The sequence below is a fragment of the Onychostruthus taczanowskii genome, unplaced genomic scaffold (assembly GCF_017590055.1).
Source record: "Onychostruthus taczanowskii isolate IOZ18803 unplaced genomic scaffold, ASM1759005v1 scaffold21, whole genome shotgun sequence".
Classification (NCBI taxonomy): Eukaryota; Metazoa; Chordata; class Aves; order Passeriformes; family Passeridae; genus Onychostruthus; species Onychostruthus taczanowskii.
Window position 1 is genome coordinate 6,390,587 of NW_024499351.1, and position 27,806 is coordinate 6,418,392.

The window sequence follows — 27,806 nt, forward strand, 5'->3', positions numbered from 1 at the left end:
CTGGCAGGGTTCAAGAAGCATTTGGACAATGCTCTCAGGCACATGTGTATGACTCTTGAGGATGGTCCTGTGCATGGCCAGGAGTGGGACTTGATGATCCTTGTGAGTTCATTCCAACTCAGTATATTCCATGATTCTGTGATTATAAAACTCTCCATACACAGTCCCAGTGATTATTTGAATCAATGGTCATTAAATCAGTTTGGAAAGTTCAGAATCCAAATATATTCCTCAATTCATAACTAAAGCCATAAGAGAAACTAAATGAGTTGAATTAGGCCAGAAAAATCAGTTCTCTGGTTAGAAGCTACATCTAGCACACACTATTGTGAAGTTTGTCTCTCCAGTCAATTGATTCTTTACATACTAGATTCTCCAAATTTTCACATTTAGAAACCACAGCAGTCACCATATTAAGCAGGGTTTTTTAACAACCCAACCCTCCTTGCAACTTACCAGAAAATGAAGCCCTTGGCATGATGGAAATTGTTTCAATGGAAACATCTTTTAGAAAAAGCAGTGCTCACTCTCCACTACTCCATCACAGTTAGAAACTAATTTAAATACATCAGCATTTTCATTCCACATGAAACTAGTTCTTATTCTTGTAAATAGTACAATAATTTAATCTAAAAATCTAAGAAAAATAACATTTTCCCTTGTTAATTACACAATAGTTCATTCTTTTCTATTTTATCTTTTCCTCAAGTATTATTTATCATCCCTATTTCTGTACTTCTCACAGGGATTTGTCACAAGTGTAATGACCTTTTTTACAAATCCCTTCTTCCCACTTTCTGTGAATTCATATTCTCTAGGTAAAGATTACAAATCTCTACAGCTTATACTTCAAAGTTCTGCTGCAGAAAACTGATCTGCTGAAATCTTACTCTTAATAATGTACAAGAAACAAATTTTCCAAAGAGTTCTCCTTGATTATCCTTGGTGTTGACCTCCATAATAAAAGTAAAATATTTCCAATGTACTGTGCTGAAATTCTACCCCTATTTGGCTCTACAAACACTTGCCCCTAAACACCTGAGAGTAATTCTTTTCAGTCTTTATCAGATTTCCCACTGAAAATCTCCTTTGGCAATAAATGCATTGGCCTCCCTTAAAATCACAGCTTGTTTGCTGAGCTGAGGAAGTAAAATATTTATTTTGTATCAGGAGAAAAGGAAAGCCTGCTGACAGAACATTCAGTCTTTTTTTTCTGAATGAATATATATGGGCAGGACCAAGGACCACCAGTTATAGGGACTTACTAATTTGGCTTTGACTTATTACCTATTCCAACTTTTGCAAATATTAGAGAACCAGTATTTCCATATTCATTCTCTATTGATACTTTTAGAACTAAAAGCAGTCTTCAGTCTCATGTCTTGCTAAGGGTAAAGCAGCTCTAAAATACCTTCTAATGAAAGAATTTTTCAGAACAATGCTGGATCACTTTCAAAATATTAAAAGACACATAGACACAAGCACTTCTATCAAAAACATTTACCTCATTATTATCATGTAATTTCCCAGCAGTTGTTTTTGTACGTCTTCATTTAATTAAAGAAGAAGGCACTATCCACTATATGCATGACTCTGAATTAAGGACTGAATTCATTCTCTGTCTTCCAGTACTGTTCACCATGGTCCTGGAACTTCTGGAACTACAATAACCAATGCATGTGTAGGGCCTTTTCATTGCATTGAAAAACTCATGCATTTGGCAGGCTTTGCAGAGCAAGATTCTGCACAGAAAACAGAGAGGACAAAGAGAACTGCTTTCATTTATTTACCTGATTTAACTTCTTCCCTGTGATAAGCTGATTGCCATTATTGAATTGTAACTCCAAAACTATAATAATTTTATATCTTTGCTGCATATATTTTTATTGTTCTGGAAAATGATTAAGAACTGAAAAAATGCAAAATTAATTCTGTCTTAATTTGATTTTGTAAAGCCATTTCATGAAATAGCTCCATGTTTTTAATAGACTACTACCCTAATCAAACAAAATAAGCATACAGATTTGTGTAATTGAAAGTGAAGAATGATTGAGCCAGAGAGAACTATCACAAATTTACGCATTTTGAATTAATAAAGGTCAGTACTATGGTCAGCAAATAATATTGCTGGGGTTTTGTTTCTTTCATTTATCTGGGTTTTGCTGATCAGGTTTTTTTTTGATTTGCATCTTTTCTTCTCTTCCTTTAAAAGGTGAATCTTCATTAGCAGTGAGAATTAGACTGTCCTTCAATGATACATAGCCTTATTTCTATATTTTATTTTTTTTTTAATCCAGAAGGATTCAACGTAAACATGTTTAAGACAGCCCTATCTTTAGTAGAGAATTCCTGATTGGTTTTTTTAAATTTAAATGTTGGAGTTTGATAAATAGCACTTTTCATGTCCTAAAATAAGAAGTCAACTTGCCCCTGTTTTAAAGACTTTTTTAACTCTTAAATGAAAATGGAAGTGTGATTAGCAAATAAAGTAAATGTACATTATGATACAAATTAAACAAAATTACATGCCTTGTAATGAAAAGACAACTATCAAAATGAGTTTTGCATTTCAAATTTTCTCTTTTCTTACAGATATCTTAGAAAGGTACAGGTTCTGTTTATGCATTAAAATTGATATATATTAGGCTTTCAGTCCTAACTGTATAGGACAAACACAAAAACCGTACCTTTTTGTCCTATCAGCTTCCAAGGAGTTTCTCAATTCTGAATAATTAGGTCTTAAGCTATGAAAGAAAACACACCTTTGCACCTGCCTGGAAGCTTCTGAAGGCTGGTTTGCCCTCTCAATTCCAGATACTTCATCAGTGATTTTTACCGGATCATACATAATATTGTCCTTTAACTGCAGCATCACAACATGTCCTGCTGGTATATTAGTTGAGACTACAGATTGTAAGTGCAATTTAAAACATTTATATACTAATGAAATATATAAACATTAATTGAAATATCAGTGTTTCTTACCCTAGTTATAACCATGTTATCACCTGGACTTTAAACTTTGTTGTTCTACAGGTAGTGCCTGTATCATCAATACAGATATTGAATGTATAAAGATATTAACATATTTAAGCACTCAACATTTAACAATTCCCCTAAATTACTAATTTTAAACAATTAATCTACATTTCTTAAGTCTATAAGAAAAAAATAATTTATCACTTCTTGTTAATCTTCTTTCCAAAAATGAGCATTTAGAAAAATTAAACTTGTTTAACCCTCCATCTCTAGTAGACCTTTTATCTAAGAGGTCTTTCAGTCTAATTCTTTGGTATACCAGTTAAAACTGTTTAATTTTTCTATTTTATATGGTGGAAGGCTGGAAAGCTACTGCCTATACAGAATTTCCCAATTGTTTTTCTTTATGATATTCTGGTAATTCATTCTTTCCCACCCTTTATTACTTCATCTCCAGGCAAACAAATTCATTCTTCACTTGAACTTATTCCTTAAGTATCCCCTACATGTTTAAGTAATCTCAACATCTGAAGTTTTATTCACATCACCATTACTTCGAATTTAAAAACTATTGAGGAAGAGACTACCTCTTGAACATAACGTATCCATTTCACCTATATAATCACTTTAATGGTAGGAAAAAGAGAAGGCCAAAAATTTGTAAGGCATTTACACAGAAGAACTTCAGGCACTGGACAACCAATAGCACTTAGTTTTTGCCTAACTCCAGGTGAACTTCTAAGATGCAAAATGATGTTGACAGTTTTAAGGAAGCATGCTGGGACAGGAGTTAATTAGCGTGCTGGAACTGTGCATATCAGAATTTTTTCTAAAGCAAGTCACATAGCAGATTCTTAATGTGCATGTTTTGGTTCATTATATCAGGCCCTGCGAATGTGCATTTCACTTTGAAAACAATACTAGCCAACTAAGAAGCAATATTCACTTCAGTTGTTCACAGACATTTTGCTAAAAAAAAGCTTGAATTTCTTTATAATAGGGCTCTTGCAGTGGGTGGGGAAGAAAAGCACATAAGAGGAAATGAGTCAAACAATCCCAAATGAAATACAAAGCATTTTGATATCAAAATTAGCACAAAAGAGGTCAAGGTCATGAGTAGAAGATAACTGGATTCATGACCATCTGACGTAAGATTTCCTTCTTGTTTGAAACACAGAGCCAAGCAGCGTAGCAGGCAATTTAGAGCATCCCAATGCAACTGCCCTTCGCAATGTTTTGCTGCAGTCAAACACTACCACCTAAAGAAGTGTGTCAAAACACGAGGTCTCCAACAGCACAGCAGCATTACTTTCAACAACTTTCAAATTATGAGATTACTGTTATTTCTGTAGAAATATTGAATGCAAAGTTACTGAGTGCCAGTGCTTAGGATATGGGTTTCAATGTTAAAACCTGTTAATGATTTAAGCCTCCACTTCCAGCACAAATTCTTCAGAAAAGTACTAGGTGTATTTTATCTTTTTTAAGCCATTTACTTATTTTTTATTTATGTTACTTACATGAAATATAATTTTATAGTTATTGCATTACCCTTATCAAGCAAGTGTACCTTCTTGAACGTTTTTGTTTTCAAAGAAAAAGCTGTTCCATCTGTCAACTATGTTACTTTTATGATTTATCGAAAGATGTAAGCAGAATTTCCTCTGAAGTCTGTAGAAGAAGCTAGATTTAAAAGTTTACTTGATGAAGGGTGGATTTAAAACCAGACCAGTTGTTGTACTGCCACTGGTGAACAGCAGGTATAAAACACTTCACATAGGGTGCAAAACCCACTGAGGAACTGCATATGGTTCAAACTAGTACGCCTGTGGTAAGTTCCAAGCTGTTGTGGTTACACTGCTTTTACAGCTCCCAGATCAGTTTGATCTGGGGGAAGACACAACAGCAGACAGTGCTGAAAAACAGATACAAAGACCTCTTGCATGAGCTCTGCCTTCTGTTTTTCACTAAAGGGGGAAGGACGAGAATAAAGAAAAAGAAGAACAACTATCACCATCAAATTCAAGTTAAATTACAATATAGGAGAAGCAGACAACTGCCTTGAGATAAGGCAGAGTCTGGCTTGTAGTAACCAGCATGTGTGTTGGACAGTGTGAGTGTCTAGCAGCACAGGGCTATTTCAAAATATGATTTGTTAGCTCACCTTGAGGTATCCATCTCCAGACCTGTAATGACACTTATGAGATAAAACTGTCAAGATTCATCTATTCAACAGCTGTATGTCTTCATCTATTCAATTTAGCAAGAGACAAGAATAGCATGTCCTTGTTGCCATCTGATCTATGGAACTAATTATTTTAATTGTTTAATTTGTTGAAGTGGAGCTTATAATGTTTATGCCTTCCAGAGCAAAGCTTAGGCAGAACGATGTCAATGTTGTGTGCTGGTATTCATATTTCTCTTTGCAACTTCCTGTCATCACTTTATCTATAAAAGAAGTGCAGTATTATTATTCAATATGGTTTAAGGATTCTCCTATCACCACCTTTCCAAATGTCACAACACTGAGTGAAGAGAGTCTAAAGGGAGACAAGTCTTCAGAACTAAGGCTCCATGGGAAACACTTGGGAGAAAAATGGAGGCTTCATATTTTTGCCTTCTTTAAGGAAGTGCATTGACACTGGAAATGGAACTGCTCAGGTGTTGAACATAATTGTCAAGAATAGTTGAGAAAATATGAAGAAACTTTAGCACAGAAAGAATGGTTTCATTCTTTCCCCCATACCAGCTCATAGCACTGACCCAAATTGGCAACACCAAGACTACAATAGAAAACTTAGGTGGAAATCATTACCTGGAAAATTAAACTACTCAATATTCTCTTTTTTTTTTTTTTTTTTTTCCCTCATGGTACAAAATCACTTCAGTTACTCCTGAATAACTCTTGGCACACTGGATCTCTAATTCCCCCTCCTCCCTGTCCCTTCCAACACATAATCACATAGTAGAAGAAAAACAGAAGGAGTCAAGCATCACCCCATTAATTATTTTGAAGTGTGCTAATGAGTTTGGTGTATTCCCAGACTCAGTTGTGTCATGTAACATCTTCTGTCAAATATGTCACCTGTTTAAGTAAAATGAAATACATTCTGGAAATGTGTGCCTTGAGACTGCAATCATAGCCATCACCAAGAGGTCACTCTCTTTTGAGATTGCTTTCTGAGGTAATAAGGTTTATTTCTAGTGTTCTGGAGACCTTGTGATCTTGTACAGAATTCAGTAAGGAATGGTTTTATAAGACACCTGGCTTTTCTCATCTTCTGAAACACTTTTTGGAACATGTGTTCTAATAATAAATGCAATTCATAATAGTTAAGAACTGTTGGGATATCAGTGCAGGATCTCTACAGGATAGAACAGGGCTGTGATCCACTTATTACCCTCCTGAAGGAAATTATTTATATCTCTTTCAGTTCTCCAGTACATTTCAGACCCCAGTAACTTTCCACTAAAACTTTCAACTTGATGTGAAACAAATTTATTAAAATTAATTTTCTCCTCCTTCCTCCCCTCTCCCATTCCACCCACAAATAAAAGCAACTATTAACATCTTATTTAATGTACCCCTAGAGTTCAAGAGGGCGTTAAAGAACAGAAACAGTAACTCCTAGTACAGAGATCTAATACTTTTGCTGAACAGACAGGTGCTGTCATTCCCTTGGTTATGCTACATGTCTCTCTCTGTTACTCCAACTGTGGTTTGAGAGGCCTGACCAGAAAGATATATGACTTGAGAAGCAAAAGAACAGGAAAAAATCTGTTTGCCTCAAACCTCTCTAGATGAGCCTTTTGGGAAGAAGACTGCTCCCCTCTCCTTTTTGAACTCTTCCCTTAAATGCTGAATTTGTCCAATGTAGAACCACCACAAATAAAAAAAGGCAGAGCAAGCAATTTGGCAAGGAAGTGCCCATTTACTTTTGAAAATAAAAAGGATATATTTCTATGATAAATGTCATAACTTTCTTGCATAACCATTTAAAGCCCATCAATGTGAAATTAGCAATACAACAAAGTTGTGCTCAAGCTCATAAAGCTCAAGACATCAGTTCTGCTGGATCTCTATCAGCCTTCTGTTCGATCTCTTATCAGCTTTTCCTTTTTACTGAGGCACATAATTTTTTTCAGATTTGAAAGAACTGAACACTAACTAGCACATTTCTTTAGTAAGAACAACTTAAACAAAAAAATTCCCTTTTTTATACACACAGAAAAACATTAGTTGCTGGCGAAAATGACACTCTGAAGTATTATTTAAGTGCAAATTAAAGGGCAGTTGACAGAATTCCCAACTACATACATCTGTGTATAACTAAGGAAATAAAACAAGATCTCATGTGACCTTTCAATCTTAGGCATAATGATTAGCCTATAATATTGCTAGTCTGCTCCCAGCTCTCCTGAAGTCTTATTAAAACACCCTTTTCAAGACACATTTCTCTGCCCCAACAGGCAAATTCCTCTACTGCCAAGAAAAGCAAGCAGGAGGGAAGCGTATGAAACACTGCGTATGTTGTACGACGTGCTAGGAAAGCCAAGCCATCGGCTTGCAGGCATGCTGTCACCAGGTGTAACGAGCAGCAGAGAACCCAGCCAGAAAAGGGGCCCATAACAAGCTGATAAAAGCTGCACATGGAGAGGTAGCCACTCAGGTTAGGGTAGGATACACCTGGGATATCCCAGGTAGGATAAACCTCAGCAGGCTGCTGGAGTACCAGGCACATGGCAGCTTCACCTCTTTCAGTGCTGGCATAATAGAGCAGCAAATAAATAAATAATTGTCTTGTTTCTATCCCAACATTTTAATTTATTTTGCTTCATTCTTAAAAATACTTTCAATCCACTGAAATGGAAGAGTAAACCCAACTTCATGTATCAAGAAGCTACAGTGGGATTATATTCTATGCATTTTGAACTGATTTAGTTGTGGGTGGGTTTTGTTTTTCTTTTGTTTGTTTTTTTTTTTTTTAAGATCATCCCTTACTTTTCTCATTTTTTCATAGCTTTTAGATCACTAAAATTTCCTTTTTCTCTCCCATCCTTGAGCTCTTGAGCTCTGACTGCACTTTCAGCAGTAATTTGTGGCTCAACAGCTTAGTTGAACCCATCTTCCACTACTAATAGTTTCTGAATTACTTTCTTACAATAAAAGGTAGGTGGAGATCCCCAAACTGATAAAACCAGACACCTGCTGTTGCTCTATCAAAAACCTATCCCCATTTGTTCCTGTTTTCTCCTTCCTATTTTTCTTTCCACGCTAGTACTTCTAAACCTCCTAGACCTTCACACCTAAATGGAAGGAAAACAATCACACAACCTTAAAAATATCATACTGCACCCAGAGACACATTTTACCTGGCAGTACCTCGATCTGCATTTCTCTGTAGGTTATACTGGTCATGATTAAATATTCTAGTGGAATGTAAAAGAACTGGTTTTGCTTTCAAACGCTGTTTCCTTTTCTTAGAAAAATGGTTGAAAAAATTACTGGCTTTAGAAATCTTAGAAAACTTTAGTTTATTTAGAAATTTAGAAAACCTTAGTTTTGCAGATCCAAACCCCATTTAAGCAAAAACTGGACAGAGACTACCCGCAGCATCCAGAAAAAGTATCATTGGCTCACTTGCAGTTAGCTACTAGGCTGAAGTACATTCCAGAGTATCCAAAATGATCATTTCAAAAACCATTCCAAAGACTGCATTATTAGTAGTTCAGATTTTTAAAATAATCAGAAAAAGGTTTTGAAAATGATCATTCCAATTCCTCTTGAAGTTTTCCAATTAGAAAAAAAAAAAAAAAAGACTTCAGCAAATTTATGAAAACTGTTTGGCATAAAGTAGAGATATATTTAATATTTGGAGTCTGGCAGTAGATTTCAACCAATATGCTCTCATTTCAAAAAGACATGCAAATATTTTCAAGCAAAATAATGTAAACAGACATAGCCAGCCCTACAAAAAAAAGCAGTTGAAAAATGCTTTCTTTGACAAACCAACAAGGTAGCCAGGTTCACTTTAGGGTTGAAAAGCAGCACATGCCTACTCAGCAATATTCATTTAAAATGATGTTTATCAGCTGCAGACCCAGCACATGAGCAGGTGAGGGTGGAAATGAGGGAAGGAAGAAAAGTTAGAGTAGAATAAGGCAGGAGAGTCCCAGCATCACTAAGTTAGAGCCTATTACAGCTCATGCACTTTTCAGACAGCCCTAAAGGAACGTAGAAGATTTACCATGTCTTATTCAAGCTGTTTTACAAGAATTTTTATAATTCCTTTAGAAGATTGATATTGCAAAGAATCACATTTACCCCTCCTCCCTTAATCTAGCATAACTAATCTTTCTACAGCACTCTGAACTAGTAAACAATGAATTGTAAAACAAGAACCCATTAAATCCATTTGTATAAAAATTCTGTGGGTTTGAAATCCATTTTCTACTGATAAGTAGCTGCAGAATTCACTCATTCTTTGGCATCCTAATGAAAATTATACATCAGCATCTTCATGGAGATGATTTATCAAAAATTCCTTGTACTATGTATGAAAATAACACCATTCATGGTATCTTCTCTGATTCCTTCTTAGCACTGTTAGAAACACTGATATTAAAAAAATTCTGATCCGATGGAACTCAGGAATGAAAATCTTTACTGGAAAGTTAGTCAAGTTATTTGATTAATTTAACACATATAAAACATTAAACAACTTTTAACTGTTTTTGGAAACTGAGCTTGTTACCATCAGATCAACACAAATACGCAATTATATCCACATGACTAGAATGCTTAATGGAAGAAAACATAAACGCATTAAGATTAAAGGAAATATTTAAAACCACAGATTCTGTGTCTACTGTGGGGTCATCTCCCACAATGTCACAGCCCATGCTAATCAAATCCTTTGCATTACTACAGTTGCAGCACGAGAAGTCAGATAAATGAACTTGCTAAGAGAACCCCCTCATGAAGACTTCTGTCATGAGACTGTCAAACTGTCTAACACAACAATTTCCAGTACTCAGGTTTAATCAAGCTAGACAAAAATGTTGGAGGCACTCCAACTCTTTTATGGCTTAGGGCATCAAGGATCCTGAGATCACTTCCCAAGTGCTGTCACATTCTACATCTCCCAGATTTGGAATCCTGGCTTCCCTGACAGTCTCCTAATGAATGACCACAGGAAATTCCTCTACAGCAACTCCATGTCTTCGTCAGCAAAAGAAAAATGCAGCAGCACATCCAAAATGCCTTCCTTCAAAGACTCATGCATCATAATGATTTTAAATGAAACATCAGCTTTTCGGGATTTAAATACATAGCGCCATAATGATAATTTTTTACATTCCTGGCTGTTTTAGCCAGCAGGAGTGTTGCCTGATAGACATAGACAAATGCCTGCTGTTCATGTGTGACAAGACAACTTAGCTGGACAAAGATGACAAACTGTAGTGTGAAGGTAAAAAAGAATCTAAAAGAAACTTGATAAGGCCTATAGACCTTTCTTTTGAAAAATATATTTTAAAAAAATCCTACTAGATGACACATTTCAGGATTTTAACATTTCTCCTCTGTATTTGAAAAAACAATCTTCTCTTTGTTTGGACTGAGATTATTTAAATATTCACTGCCTCAAACTTGCAATAAAAATAGTAATCACCAACTATCACATCAAAATGGTAAATTGAAATTACTGCTTTATTCATGAATGTGTTTTCTTGTTCTCACAATACCAATGACATTTAAAAGTTTCAGTGTTTTATAGAGCTGATTTATTTGAGAAAAAAAATATTGAAAAATTTGATAGCAGTGGCAGCTTGATGTTCAGAAACATCTACATGTGCAGCTCAGATCCTAAGTGAGAACCAACAAGTACAGAAATAGATTTTAATTTCAATCTTCAAAAACTTGTCATGCTGTTGAAAGTGATGATTCATTACTTGTACATATAAGCTTATCTCACGACTAGCAGACACAGAAGGATTTGTGGTTTATGCCTCTAATTTAGAGATATAATTAGAAAATTATCTCATACAGTTTGCAGGGAGGAACTGCATAACCTCCTAACTCCTGCCAGTTTGAATTTTATATATATATATATATATATATGAATTATATATATATGTACATATATATAGATATATATATATAGACATACCTATATTACAATATGGCAGCTTAGAAGTCTTACCTGAGTCTGCTTCATTGCCCGTTCCATTCTGCGAGTGCTTCCTTTCTCCAGTTTGGTCCGAAGGAGTAAGGCTGATGTCTGAATGGCCCAGAACTTTGGCTGGGAGAGCAAGCACTGCAGAGTAAAAGAACATTTTGTCATTACTTCACTTTTAAAGACATTTGAAGACAGTAAAATCTTTAACAGTGGTCTCAAGCATGAAGGCTGTTTCCTATTCTGAAAGTCGAATATGTGGCTGAAGGACTTATTTGATGAACTGAGGGCTGTACAAATTACCTTCAACTATTTTCAACATAAAATGTGGCCTTCAAAACCACTTCCTCCTTCTCAGCTATGCAGTGCTATGTTTACATGTACCCATATGGCACATAGGCCAAACTGCACAAATTAAAGTGGCTACTCAGAATCAAAGGAAAAATGAAGAATTTCATCCTGGGCTGACTGGCTCAGCCTTTTCCTGGTAGCTGGGTATAGCTGATACAGCTGCAGGGATCCTACTTCTAAGGCTGAACAAATCCAGCTTTCTCTTGGCCCCTTTTCATACGCAAGGTTCCCTGATGCTCACATTAACAGCACTTCCAGATGAAAAATGTTGAATTTACTAAAAATCTGAAGAACATTAATTAATCTAGAACTTGCCATGACTTGACAATGACAGGAAGAATTTTTGACTTGAGTAGATGTATAGGGACTACGGAATAATCTATGTAAGCAGCTTTCCTAAAATAATTTTAAGTTATCACTTGGAACACACTACACTGATGCCAGGAACTTAGTGCCAGTCTCCAACCACTGATTTTCAGGAAAGTCCAATAGAAGACATGCAGCCAATACAATTTTGGTATCTCTTAATAATTTACAGACTGCCTGGACTCTTTCCAGTATGGTTTTAGACAGAATATACCATTTCTGAAAAGTGAGACAGCAGGAAAGCTCCCTTGCTAATTTTATTGACACTGCAAATACAATCCATCTTCTCTGAGAAAATATATTTGTCTATAGATATTTGTAGACTGGCGAAAAAGCCCCAGTGGTTTTATTCTTTCCTCTCAAACATCTCCCAAAGCATTAAAAAGCATAATTTGCTCATGGTTTGTGTTTAATGCCTGACAAATTTCTGTCATGTTGTAGTCTGGTTTTGTTTTCCCTAGTGATTTCAAAGGAAAGAAAGCAGAAAGAGACAATCTAAAAAAATATCCTCCAAACAAAACTACAATAGGAAGAGAGGCAACAACCAAAGCAAAAATGAAGGCAGTGTGAAGGCTTGCACAACCAAACACCAACCAATCCTACCCTTTGTGTGCAAGAATCTCTGCATTGACTCTTTCAGGACTTCTCACTCTTAAATTAAGAGGCACCCAAAGGCTTCTATACTGTCCTCTACATTCTGAGGATCTGGAATTAATTAAGGGAAGACAATCACAACATTCTCTATTCTGTAGATGTTCAAGTGCCCTTTTACAAACTACAATCACTAAATCTGTTAACTGATGTATGTCCTAGTTCTGAGAGCTATCTCTCCCCTGTCTCATCAAACTTCAGTCAAATACCTATTTTAGTTTCATCTTAAGACAAACACAAGCAAGGTATTCCTAGCACAGGACATTGCTGCCCGAGTTTATTTTTTAGTAGCCATACCAGGTAGCTGCTAAATCAAACACCATGAGGAATGGCTTAGGCAAACACTGGAACAACGTTTCTTTTACCTTAAAAGCTTATTTTGTGGGAAAGGTCATCCTTTTCCCCATTTTCTCCACTATTAGTATTCTGTCATACTATTTAATTTTTTATTTCAAGGGATTTTTTTTTTCTGTGCTACCTGGTGGTAGATAGCAGTATTAATTTTGCAAAAGAACAATGACAACTGCAGTCTTGGCTAATAACACTCCTAAAGGCATTTTCAGGTCTGACTACTGCCCTTGTTCTCTCACGGTCCACCTTAGCAAGTGGCCCATGGAGGGCAGAGTACAAAGTTTCTCGTCCACAGCACCCGGCTCTGCAGGAGAACCAGCAGCCCAGGAGAGCCTCTCCTCTGTCTCTGTGTGCACCTCCCACACCACCAGCTAAGCGGTGATTTAAGCAAGCATGCTGCATGAGCTGTGTATAAAGTCAAACAGGGAGGGAGGAAATCTGAAGAGCAAAAGGGTGGAAGACAAGGAGAGATAATGACGTTTCACTCCTCTGCAGGAGCAACGACAAGCTGTATTTTGAATAGCAATCCTGCTTTCTAAATGTATTCATGAAACAAAATGAAAGGTATACTTGCTGTAAAATTACAGAAGAAAAATTGAATTTTTCCAACAGTTTTACTGATAAAAAAAAAAACCATTGCAACTGCACAAGACAATAAGAAGTAGACCCAGATTGCATTTAAGAAGCACTTGTAATTTTATACTGATACAGAGCTCACAGTCCTGTGCCAGAATTCAAATGCTCACCTTTTCATTGCCTAATTATAAGGTTTAAAGCACCACAAAAAAACGAAACAATACATGCATAAAGGGCAAAAATGTTTGTAATTAAAGGCTGTAAAGAATAGTTTCAAAACATCTTACCATAACTATTAAGCAAGCTTTAATCTTATACCCAAAATGTCCAAATATTCCAGATAATAAATACTTTCTCATAAGATCCAAAGCTTTATATTTTCACCTGAAGCTAAATCTAGGTTCAGTTAATAGGACTACAGATTAAAATAAAACATCTGGGGGAAAAAAATAACCTTAGTCAAGAACATGTAATTTTTGTCAACATACTTGGAAGTTCCTTATACTGCATCAAGGGCAGGTAAGAAAATTAACAAAATAATTCTGAAGCAAAACCACTGTTGAGAACCTTCACAAGTCATCTTTGTTCTTACTTTAGGGAAAGAACAATAAAATAAAGAAAGAGAAACACAGGAAGATTAGACAGGCTGAGAAGAAATGAAAGGAAATAAAGTTATGCAACATTTTCTGCACATAATAGGATATTTTCACATGGGAAAAGTCATTTTCCAATTCTTTCACACATTTTTTTCCTACAAACAATGTCATCCTCTCCCATCATATCAGAATGTAAAAAAGGAGATGACCAAATAATTACACAAACCAGAATATTTAATTCAATATAACTTCCTTATATGACATTCAAATAACAAGATGATGCTGCAGGTCTTAATAACAAAGTAATCCATTATTGTACAACACTTACAGCTGTGTAAGAACAAAAGGCAAGTTTTGTTCTTGGAACAAAAACTTCTCCTGGCAACCTGTTCCAGATTGCTCAAGGAAATTCTAGGTGCCTTATCCCTGGATGTGTTCAAGGCCAGGCTGGAGGGACTCTGAGTAACCCAGTCTCCTGTAAGGTGTTCCTGCCCATGGCAGGGGAGTTAGAACAGGATATCCTTTAAGGTCCCTATCAACCCAAACCATTCCATGATTCCAATACCTGAATTGTGAGATAGATAGGTGACATTAGTAATGACACCCAGATCAAACCCAGCCAAAGATTTCTGTCAAACCCAAAAATCAGGTACCATTAACAAACAATTTCAGCCTCAGTATTCAGAACTTAACCTAGGTGTGAAGGACTCCCTGATCACTCTTATAACTTTCTGTCAGACAAACAGAGAAAGAACTGCATCAGTCAGTCATGACTTACAGAAGGTAAAGGTTGGTCAAAGCAACTCTTCTGCCTTCTTCCATCTACTATTTTAAAAAGTTGGAGTTCCTATAGGAATTCTTCCTGTCATCAAAGTCAGGAAGAGCTTACTTGGGCATGTAAGACATGTTGGAAACCGGGAACAGGTAAAGATGATTCTTGTTAACAACTAATTAATTTTAATGTTTTCTAGTTTTTTCCTTATGATAAATCTATGCAGTAAGGCTAATGTTTTACTCCTGAAGCTTGCTTACTGATAAACTATCAGTAGACTAGCAAAGTACTGTGATTGCTATGATGGAGCATCATCTGAAAATTGACTTGTAAACTAAGCAATTTCAATTGCAACCAGTTGTGGAATTCCCAAGAATTTGCCCATCAGTGAACCAAAAATATTCTGCTTATTGGCCAAATTGCCTGGATGCGGTGAAATTATTTAACTGAAGTCACAGGCATGAGGCACCCTGAGGACAGCTCTGTTCCTCTGCCATGCCTCCAAAGACATGATCCTTAGTTCAGATTCAGCCCAGGTTATTTGCTAATTTATTTTAAGTTACAAACAAGCACAAAATAGTGGGGAGGATTTAGGGGGAAAAAATGAAAAAATATTCCTTTTTAGTTCCTTATATTACTCATTTCAGTTAACATACTTCAGGAGCTTTGTTGTTTACTTTTCCCAAAAACCACACATTAAGATTTTCAAATTACTCATGTGGATTATTTCATGTCTACTTATCAATAGTCTTGTTTCGTATAACCACGCATATCTTTATTTGATGATTTGCAGTAACCTATTCAGATAATTAACATGAAACTCCTGTTTCTTCAACACATCCCAGGGCAAAATGGCAACCTTTTAACTCATTCTGTGCTTTGCTGTAAAATGAGACACTACCACGGCTTCTTTTCCACATTCTATATCCTGCACAATAATCAGGTGAGTACATAAAAAACCCACTAGGTATGACTAAGGCAAGAACAGAGAAAATGTGCATTTACCTTGTACACATACCTGCTAATCTCTGCTGAATGACTTTATTACTGAAAGCTAACTTAAAAGTCTTTAATTTGTTTCTATGTACACAGCAAAGAATTGGCAAAAACTTCTATGAAATTCATTACTAAGAACAAGAGGAAAAAATCAGTATAATACTAGGGAGAATGTGATTTGCTTTCCACATGTTATTCTCACCCAAATAATCTGACACTTAAGTTTTTTGTATAACTAATGCAAGTTTTTCTTCTAAAAAGTTATGTTCAAATGACACTTATTTAATTTGAATTTTTTTGGAAATTTCTCCTAGCACTAAACTGGTAACCAAAAAGCAAAATGAAACAAAATTTAAAATAATCAACTTAGAGAAAAACCTGAATATTGCCACGTTATTGTGGAAAAACTTCCTTTCATTAAATCTATGTTTTTTCAACAGAATAGTGTCTCATAAAATATACCTCTTGCATTTCTGGAAAAAAGTATGTACAGAAAACTCTGCAGTGGAAAGTAGCTAAATTAACTTTATGGAATTATTTTTAATTGCCTAAGAAAGATTAAGGCAATCCAAGGTCTAGACAGATGCAAAAATAATAGAAGTTTTGAGAAAAGTCCTTAAAATATTAACTCCTTTACTAACCAAGCTCAAACACAGATGATCTGCAGTAGTACTGGCAGCATCTGGTTGAAATGGGATTTGTAACGTTAAACAATAATTCTGTTAGAACCCTATAAGTTAAAATAAAGCACATTTGTGACTAAGTGGTTTCCAGTACCAGTGCACTTTTTATGTTTCACTGAAAAGCACAAGTATCAAGAGGGCAAGAAAAATACCAAATCTCTAGTTACAATTAAGCAGCAGAACCATGGCTTGGCAACAGAACAAGCCAGTCAGTATGACCACTTTTAGCTTTTCTGCTTAGTGTAGGAACATGTAAAAATTTCCTGTTGGCTCAAACAGATGAAGTATGTTCAAATGAAGTATACATACTTATTCTGTTGTACATGCCCACCCCAAAGATTTTAAAATACATAGGAATCAATAGAAGATTTGACTATATGGCATCACTAACAAATGTATGATGCTGAGGTTTCACCGAGCTCAAATTCCTCCTAGCAGTGTTTTTATTCTTATCACAACACTCAACAGTTTACCAATCCTTCAGTGACCACAAATTAAGAGGAAAATATAATAACTACACACACACACACAAACCCTCAAATCAATAAACAACTAAAATTCATTACGGCTTTCTAAATAGGCATAGTTAAATGGACAAGAAGTAGTATTTGATGTTTAAGCTGATTTAATGTGCCTGACAAAGGATTGCTTTTAAGCACAGAATGCTGTTGTGCTGGTGAATAAATACTTTAATGCAAAAAATTGCTCAGCAACCAGCTAAAGGAGTTTAACTCCTTGTATCTGTATTTAAAGTCTCTATTTTGCAATTATCACAGTACATATGCTCTTTATACACAGAAATGAAATTTCCAATAAATCTAAAAATGCATTCAAAATTGCAGAATACTGAATAACAATTACAATGAAAAGTTTTTTGTCTTTGATACACCATTATCCTTAGCTCAATGCTACCCCCAAGACTATTCCTTCTTATTTTCCATTGTTTTCATACACAAATTCTCTCTGTCGTTATGTGTAATGACATAATTACTGTATGTAAATCTCTAAATGCATTTTTATGCAACTGCACTGAAATGGGACCATAAACTAAAATGTGTATCTGTAAATGTCCATCTGATTCATCCCAGACAAGGACTTAATGCTATCATTTTCTTGTACTAACAGGGGAGTTCCTCCAGTGTCTTCATAAATCATCATTTTATTGAAATTGAATAATTTGAAGTTCAGATAGAAACAAATCCATTCTTCTATACCTAAACATATACATCAAATACTTTTCATTTCTCTGAGGGTATCACCTTAACACATGACAACTTCACTTTACGTTCAAAACTCAAACAAAACCTGACAGCCAATGAAGATTTCCTCTTGGACAGTAAAGGAAGAGGTAGCAACAAAACAAAACACATCAAATTCAAGCCTATTGACTTTACTGCCTCTACAGGAGAACTTCTACTCATGGAATCCACAGAACAATCCCCAATTTATATAAAACATCGTAAGCACGTGATAGTTCTAAACAAACAACACTGGTTAAGTTGGGAACAAACAAATAGGATGATGAGGTAAATTATTTCAAACCATCCTATCTTTCCAGCTTCTGTCATCCATAATCATTGGCATTGCAGACAACATTCCAAAATTATATTTTTGGAATCTGCACCACTACACGGGATGGCAATTTGAGCACCTATAAATTCCCCACTTTTCTAAGTATCATGAACAAGAAATATTTGATTGCATATGTCAGTAGTTAGATACAACATACTAATGTGGAAAGAAAAACTAATTGGGGGCATCTGTTAATTTGTTTGACAGCAAACCTTCAGATAAATAATTTCTAGCAACTTTAGGATTGCTTTAGACATGAGCAATCAGGCTGTATATTCTGCAGTCACATTTTACTAGCTACAAACATCATCATATTTTCTAAGGTCCAACAAGAAAAAAATTACATTAGGATTTCACTCCAGATGATTCTTGTTTCCAATTGATAAATTCTAACCCTATTTGGCATAATTATGCCCTTGGAGAGCCATACAAACAAGATACAGGACACAAAAAAGGACAGTAATATTTTTATACCTTAAGAATGCAAAGCTTCCATAAATACTATGACAGTGGATATGTTTAGTGGCTAGCAGGAAGGAAGAGAAGAAAAGATAGTCTAATTTATGCAGAAAATTGTTCCTAGCACGGACTAGCCAACGGACTTTGCAGATTGGTTTTTGGTTGCTTTTTTTCTATTAAAATTATCTAAACAGAAGGAATACTCACACCAATGTGTATTGTAGTCTACTACATCTTTCCTCCTCAAGGTCAAAAGCACTGCTCAGGTATTAAACAAAGATCAAAGGCCCTGTTGGTATGTTTAACAATTATCAAATCCCATGCTGTATATGCCTTGATACATCTCTTTAATTTCACACTTTCATTAAACACGGAAATCTGTCCTACACTTCCAGTCATTCTAACAATTTTGGACCAGAAAAAATCAAAATATTATCAACTAATCCTGCAAATTAGAAGTCACATCGACACATGAGCAACTGTCTTCAAAATTTCTGCCTTTTTCTGTGAAACGGACTGCAATTTTAGGTGCAACCTAAAAAGCGTCTTTTTATCTTTTTCCATATGGCTTGGAACTTAAAAACTAACAATATGCAAAGAGTTACAGATTACTAATTGATTTAACAGTCTTAGGGCAAAATTAGCAAGACAAGGATAATTTGCATTTTTTTTTCTTTGCAAACATGACAACTTGCATTATACACTTCTAATTAATTATATTTCAGGTATTATTCCAAGTCCTGTTAGTGTTTCATTTCAGTGTTGCATGAGAAAAATGTGTTATTAGTTGGTTTGGTCTTAAATACTTTCTTACGTAACAGCATCTAAAACCAATTCTACCCGGCACCTTTAGAGCATTATGCCAAGACCTTTGCACTGTAATAACAAAACAAAAAATAAAGCAATGCTTGAGCCTGTATGAAGTGCATTAGCAGAAGTTCTGTATTTTTGTTTATTAGGTCTCTCGGTGTTTCAGTGAGTTGTTACATCAAGACAACATGCTACAGAGTCAATTGTGATCATCTGTGGTTTCTTTAAGGTCTCTTGAAGTAACCATGATTTTAAAAATTCTCTGACTGTCTGTTAGGCAAATAAGAGAGACAGGCAGAAATCCTGAAAGTATTAAAGTGACAGAGGAGAAAATTTACTTCCTGAGATTTACTTGGCTGAGATATCAGCATTTGCACAGTACCATTTTCCAGTACTGCTTTAATATTCCATCTATTTCAGTAGGCTTAGACCACACATTCAGCATATTTTTCCCCAAAATCTAAAGTTATTCACTCAACTGTATGACAAGGGTTTATTTTGGTCCATAAAACTAATCCTGAGACTGTTGAACTAAAACAGCTTTTGACCACAACAGGTGTTAGCTGATCATTAGCAGAGCTAGGCTTAAAGCTCTTAACCACAGCCATTAGAAATACCTCTTGGTGTTAAAAAGTCAAGAGCGAGGCCAAAACACCATCAGTGATCTGCATCAAGGGACTAGTTTAATTAGAATGGCATTTTTAAAATTCACTTTGTCTAGTCTTGTCTGGTAGCCTCAGCACTCAAATTATAACATTACATCACTGTAAATACAGAGTACCTTTTGTTGACTCCTACCACTAAAGCAATAATACACTATTTGATTTTTTTTTGCATTACTATGTACTTCAATGTGTTTGAATGAGGTTTTTTCATATACATAATTTCAGAAGCTTGGATAATTTAATGGATTTGGAGTAAAATATTAATTATGAGGTTTTTTTTAAATGAAACATATGTGTACACACACATACTGATTACTTTTTTCAGTTTTCGTTTTTCTTTTTGTCCATACACACTTTATAATGCAAAATGTTAGAAACGTATTGGGTAAACAGTTACTTTTTTACACTATACTAGACTGATCTAGAAATGAATCCTAGACTCAACAGAGCAGCAATTATATTGCACTTACCTAAAGGCAATTTAATGTTCTCAAGTGTATCATTTAATCTTAGTCGACAAGACTGACTCTCCCTCTGTAATTTATTGTATCTGGAATTTATCACATCTGAAGGTACACTAAATGCAATATAAGAGTTATTTCGTAGCTCGCTCAATCAATTCAAGAGTTAGAAGACAATTCTGGAATAAATTTTTTTCTCAGAACACTTACGAAATATCCCAAAACATGAAGGTTAATGTAATTTCACTTCAGCTGTATTTTCCACAGCTTTTTTTACCCCACTTGAATAGTGTTCTGCAGCAAATGGGTAAGTCTTGATAACATCCACCCACTGGTATCCTCATATTCTGTCCTGCTTATCATTCTAAATAGATTTCCCTCCATGGCACTTGTTTTAAGCAGTAGCTCTTATTCCTTCTGGTATCTACCTTGCAAAGGGACAATTCTTGCTTCTAGGCAACTATGCTAGATCAGCTTGGAAACTGTGCTGGCTTGTGTACCACTTCTGTAGTACCTAGAAGTTCAGGGAATTAAAAAAAAAAAAATCAGGCAGGAAATCTTGGAAGTTAGTTCTATTATCTGCTCAAAGATATTGTTACCAACCTTATTAGAACTAGCAAGACACTTCATTATCTTTCTTCAGCCATCTCTTATACCTTGTCTTAAAAGAAAGCAATTGTGGTTGGAAAAACTCAACACAGCCTCTTCTCAGCCACAGTTCAACATTATTCACCAGCAATCTTTTCCTTTGTTAGTCAATACTCAGACTGAGCACAGTAAGCTGACTATACAGCTGAAAATCTTGACTGGGAAAGGATGACTTCCCAAAAGAAAATACCCTCAGACTTTACAGCTTCTTTGTTCCATTTGTTTTCATTAACAAAGGAAATACAGGCAATATGCAAGTAAAGTGAGGCTGCCTTACCCTGCTCTTGGTTCTTCTAAATAACATTAGTCGGGAGAACATCCTGACAAGAGTTGGAGAACATCCAACTTCTTTCCATTCTCCATCACCATCTCATTTGAAACCTGAATAATCTCAAGTTCTTTTTGCCTCTTCAGTGAATTTTATTTTTGAAGAACAAAGCAAAAAGAGTCATAGAAAAGGTCTAGATCTGCTGCTTTTACTAACAGATCTAAATATGTTGTTCTGTTAACTTTTCTCTCCTTCTAATTCCATGTACACTTCCTCACATGCAGAACACCAGTCAGAATAACTCACTCTCCTTCTCCACAACCACACTTTTCAGAAGTGTAAAGGGAAATGGTTAAGCACTGTTAGAACAAGGTTCATAACCAAGCATATGAAATGCCATAGCTGTTCCTTTCCCCTTTATAGTCTTTACATCTTCTGACTACACATCAAGAATTTCCTCAGCTTTTAAGTTGGATATTTCTATGTTTTCTCTTGGAAAATCTGTCTCACGCCATAACCCTGCAACTCAGAAACATCTAAATATTGAGTGTATTACAAAAATTAAATAAAAGTGTGTCCTTTGACATGAACATGGGGGTACTGGAAACAGATCTCTGGTCAGGTAGAAGAAACCCAACCACATGATGATTGTCTTTCCAGCTAGCTCTGAATGTAGCTGTGCAGATAAAACTGGAATGACAGCCCAGTGTCCCCTACATGATATAATTCACAGGGAAAAAGGTCAGAGAAAACAAGCACTAGAGAAATCTTCCCTTTCAGAGGAAGTCTCATATGTTCCACAAAAAGAGCTGTGTGAAAGGAATACAAAGATCTACGCTCACTGGAGAATTTTCCTTTTTTTTTTTTTTTTTTTTTTTTTTGTGGAAACAAAAGACTCTAAGAAAGCTTTTCATGGATTCAAATGTAACAGAAACACAAAAAAAGCAAGCTCATATTAGCCTGCCTGGAACAAAAATGTAATAAAAAGTACGGAGACTTATAGTGAGTTAGGAACACGATTCTCTGCTTCCATATAACGCAGTCTGTGACTTAACTTGCATGCATGCAGGTACATAACTTGCAGAGAAAGCTATGGAAGAAACAAATACCACAATTCCATGTAATTTTATACACAACAAAATGATCAACTCAGATCAGGATTGGCTAGGAAAATGTTTCAATGCTTTCACCCCTTTAGCATTTTCTACTTTCTAATAACAGTACAAAGATATTATCAATCAAATTAGTTGTTCAGTGCTACTTACACAACCAAACTGCAGATGTATCCTGGATGTCCAGAATTGTGTAAGTTTTCTTCCAGATTAACAGACATTGCTGAGCTGATATTTAGCAGGTTTTTAAGAGCCTGATGCTCTCTTATGATACTAAGTGGTATACATTTTGTGCCCCCATTTAAGACATAAAAGAAGAGGTTTTTTTACGCTATTGCCTAATTTTTTTTTTGTGTTGAATTTTGGTTTGCGTTTTTATTTTCATTTTAAGAGACTATTTAAGTTCAGACGTAAGCTTTCCTTGGAGGTTCTCAATTTTTTTTTTAGTAGAAGAAAGAAACTAGAGAAGAAAAGGAAATGTCATGAAAAAAAAGAAGATACTGTTTTATTTAAAGGAATCAGCTTTCAATGACTAGTGAAGGGTAAACCACCTAAGATATGGCTCCCATTTTCACTTAGAATGGAGTCCAGCTGTATGACTGACACTTGTTCTGTTGTGCCAAACACATCACTTATTCTGTGTTATGCTGCAAACAACTTCAGCCAGATTTGACTGTAGTAGCATTGTTTTTTCAGGTCTGTGGTTTGGACTTACTCCTGAAACAGCTTAAGTACAGACTTCCACGCCACATCACAGTACTGTATTTATTTCCTAAGGCCCAATCTTAACAGGAATAAATCACAATTCTGGATACAAAAGACTAGACTTTAACTCTTTGGTACCAATGATAAGGATTTACCTAGTTATTTAAAATTTCTCGTTTTATCTGCTCAGCCTCTGTAATTTCACCATCTGCGACAAGATTCTCAATACATCATGTGATCTTGAGGTTATAACCTGAAAACCAGAACAGCTTTTTTTTTTCTTTCTCTGCACAGGTAGTAAAATAGTGAATCTAGTTTGACAATGGCTAGATATTATATTTCAAAGATAGATAATTTCAGGACTGTATGCAATCGTACAAGCTATCTGCAGACTTGCAATCTATTTAATCTCAAGACAAACAAAGCAAACAACTGACAAAAAGGCTGAAATTTAGAAAAACTGTGTCAATGGAGGGTGTTTTCTAACTTGTTAAAATCGGCCATGTGGGAGAAGTAGTAAATCCTACTCCCCTTGCAAACTACCACAGTAGCCTCCTAAATCCTCTGCCTGTCATGCTCTACCCCCCCTTCAGCCTTAACTCTCCTCTGATAAAGAGCATTTTTGGAACAGACAGTGCTACAGGTTAACTCATCCTCTGCTGATAGAAATTTATTCTTCAGGGAGACATCATGACTGTTAATCTTTCCATTTGTTACTACTGCCTGTGGCTACAGACAAAACCCATCATTTTTCAATACTTTATTTGGGTTGGTAATTTTTTTTTTTTTTAAGTAGTACTTCTTACTCAGCAAAATATGGGTAAACCTACATATTAAGGTTCCCATTCCCTTTTTTCTGCTTTACTTGCTTGAACTTTTCTGGGCAAACTCACACTGCTTTCAAAACTCCAGATCACTGGAAAAATTCTTTAGGCCTGACAGATCCTGCATCCTTATGCAACTGACCCAGGGTGGTGGGATTGGTCTGTTCTGCCTGCCTGCTCACATTTATGAGCTCACCACTATGGTTTTTTCTACAGACTGCCAGTGATACTTCCTGTTTATTTGGCCTATCAACAGCCTCTGGAAGAATGCTGCTTTATATATTGTTATCTGATACTGCATAGATGTGTACTCTAACAGCAACTTTTATCTTTAATTCTACAATGATAACTTCAGCACAAATACCCATTTACAACAATTATCTTCAAAATATTTTAACTGAGAATCTTTTTCAGGAAGAGAATATAGGGTAGCAAAAATACTTGCTCTCAGACAGATTTGGAGCACAACCATAAAAATTACACAAAACAATACAGAAGCATTAAAAGTTCCCTTCACAGCCTCACTAGAAGGCAGTAAATTATCTTCTTGAAAAGAATTTAAATGTTTTCATAATTTCTTAAGTTTAACACTAGTCAATGGCACAAGAAGATTAACAGTTGCAGACAACTTTTACATTATAAAATGCACATGTACCATTTGTGAACCTGTCCTACAATGATGTTAACTAGTAAAAATCAGCTACCACATTTTTTTTCTCTAACAGGCACAGTCAAAAAATTCAGGAATAATTACATGCCTAGACCAGTGGTTTATAGTAAGGCTGCCACTGACTTTATTATTCATCTATGTCTGAACAAATTACAGAAGTTCTATAAAACACTCTCCCAGCCTTCAGTCTGTAAGAACAGCTGTCTGTAGAACAGTGAGACACAGCAAAAGAAAAACCACACAATGCCAGACAGGGCTCTACAGGACCCTGTTTACCTGGTTTTTCCCCATTTTGAATGCCAACATGCACCACAGGAATTCTGCCTACAATGGTCTCTATGGTTCAGCAGTCTACACACTACAATACCTGGTGTTCACAAGTAATGTGACATGTTAATGCAAGAGGCATGCCTCACGTACTGCTTGCTGGGCTAAGGGGATAGGAGATGGCTGGAGATGACAATTTCGGTGAGATTTCTAGGATGGCCTCAACAGTTTCCCCAGAAAGAGTGCACTAGCAAGTCTCAATGTCCATTAGAAGATACTTGATTTCTGATTTCAATCAGTTCCTTCCTGACTTCACCAGCAGAAATATTTTGTCTCTCTAAAGAGCTACTGCTCTTACATGCAAGAGCATCAAGCTGCTGGAGGCCATCAGCACCCTGGCTTTTAACCTCATGTGCAAAAGTCTAGTTCCCAGGAGCAAAACAAAACTGCCACCTTCCTTTCAGAGCCTGAAGACCCAATAGTCCTGAAAGAAGACTAACTCCTTAAGCAGCAACCAAAAGTGAGGAAGGAATGGAGTAAAAATAGTCAGTAGTCAGTAATACATTACCAAGAAAGAAATTAGGCAAGATGAGAGCAAGAGTGAAAGATAAACAACAGGCAAGCACTAACAAAGAAGGGCTGAGAGGAATATGGCATGGATGGCACAAACAAAAAGGGAAGCTGACACAAGCACAAGTAGGTAACACTACTGGGGGGAAGAGTGAGAGACTACTGGAGAGCATGAAAGAAAATCCTGTCTTGGTGGCCAAAGTGAATAACATTGCTAAATCTGACAGACTTGTGAAGAGAGAAGGTATAAGCTGAATATATTTATCAGAGACAAATGGCAGTGTCGGGGTTGTGCTTTTGACTTGAAAGAAGCTACAAGCATGAGCTACAAGCATGAGCTGTAATGGATTAAGATTAAAACACAACAGTCTAGTGTCTGACCAGTGTATTATGCACAGAAATCACAGCAGTAATTAAAATCACTACGAAAATTGGAAAAAATCATAGAATGGGTTGGGTTAGCAGTGACCCTTAAAGGCCATCTAGTCCAATCTCCCTGCAATGATCAGGGGCATCTTCAACTAGAACAGGTTGGTCAGTGCCTCATGCAGTTTGACCCTGAATGTCTCCAGGGATGAGGCATCCACCACATCTCTGGGCAACTTGTTCCAGTGCTTCACCACCATCTTCATAAAAAATTTCCACCTTATGTCTAGTCTGAAGAAGCTACAATGATATTTTACTTTGACAAATGAGAGAGGGAATCTTTTTAGTTATGTACCCCTATGGTTTGCAACTTTCCAGCTTTATTACTGATACAACATACAGAAATAAACACTTGCCTACTACAGATAAGGAAAATACACAGAATATACAGACACAAAAAGACACAACTGCAGTTCTTGCACAATAAGCTGCAAGATGAGAACTGTGTCCTTACCCCAGCCACTAAATATCCTGCTTGCTTTCTGACTTAGTAGTAAGCTACTAAGAGCTTCAGACCATGCAAGCTCTTCAAAATAAAACAAATTTTCCAAATATATTTCATTCCTTTATTTCACAACAGTAATGCTATGACAGGTATGTATTAAACTAAAAAGCAAAGAAATCGTAATTTCTAAAAAACAATAAAAAACCAAATTAAGTACAATACTCAAGCCATATGCTTTCCCTCTCCTGGTGTTTCAATTATGAAATCAAACATCTAATCTTACAGCACAGAAAAATCTTTCACAGACTATTTATGGAAATCAGTAAAAAGTATTTTCTTTCTCATCTTTCGCCTAGACTAGACAGAATTCATTGGAGAATGCGTTGGCCAATGTATTCTGACAAATGTACTTAAGAAAAATCTAGCTGATACAAGACACAAAGTCTTGCAAGAAGAAGAAAAAAGCCTAAGCTCCAATTGAATTAATGCAAGACATGCTTAAGAGTGATATAGACAAGACAGTAAAATCCCAAATATGTCAAAATATATCAACTAATACCTAGTGTCATGATTTTTATTTCTGTTCACAAAGGCCCAAATCTCAGCTTCCCAGATAGAAAAGCATCAGTGTAAATATTTTAAAACATTTTTGTAAATTGAAACATGCAGAACATGATGCTTTTAAACATTTTATTGGCCTTTATTTGAATAGTCTTCATAACTAACAGCTCTACTTGCTATGATTAATGCAGCCAATCCAAACATGTCAAAAGTATTTAAGTCATACCATATTATCATATATACTATATTCTAGGCATATAAGTTAAACCAGAAAAAAGTCTGAAATTTCTCACAGTAATCATCATTTATGTCATTTATGAAATGCATTGTTTGAACAGTCCAATGAGCTGGTATTCCTGATGCAATGGGCTAACCTTCTTCAACAGAATATAAACCTTTCTTATTCATGTATTTGCATACAACTGGAAAGTACTTTTCACGAGGCTCACAAACACGGCATGTCAATTACCTTATGAAGGTTTCCTGCATATTTGATGTTACAAATAAGTACTACAAATAATACTTTGCTTTATTAGTCTGTAAATTATACCAGTAAAAAAATCTATTTCTGGAAGAAAAAAAATCTAGCTGAGCAATGGGATTCTACTGGCAAGAATAAAAGCTTCCCCCCTTTAGTCATACAATATGTGATCAGTTCTTGAATTCAAGCATTCTATAAATACGTGTAAAATAAATGTGCATACACCCTCTATACAAATGTATTTAAACGTTTCACAAATTAATTTAACCGTAACACCTTACTTTCTGGCCAACAACACTTCAAAATTGCATTTTTCTATTTAAATGTGCTGCTTCTGATAAAAGAAAGAAAATACTGTGGAAAT

General features: G+C 35.7%; 1 protein-coding gene across 1 annotated transcript in view; it reads right to left on the minus strand.

Moving 5' to 3' along the window:
• TTC27 (tetratricopeptide repeat domain 27) overlaps window positions 1-27,806 on the minus strand; it is a 112,999-nt gene that overhangs the window by 43,566 nt on the left and 41,627 nt on the right. Inside the window, exon 10 of the mRNA XM_041404470.1 lies at window positions 11,184-11,297. Coding sequence (XP_041260404.1) covers window positions 11,184-11,297 — 114 coding nt within the window. The remainder of the gene's footprint in view (window positions 1-11,183; window positions 11,298-27,806) is intronic.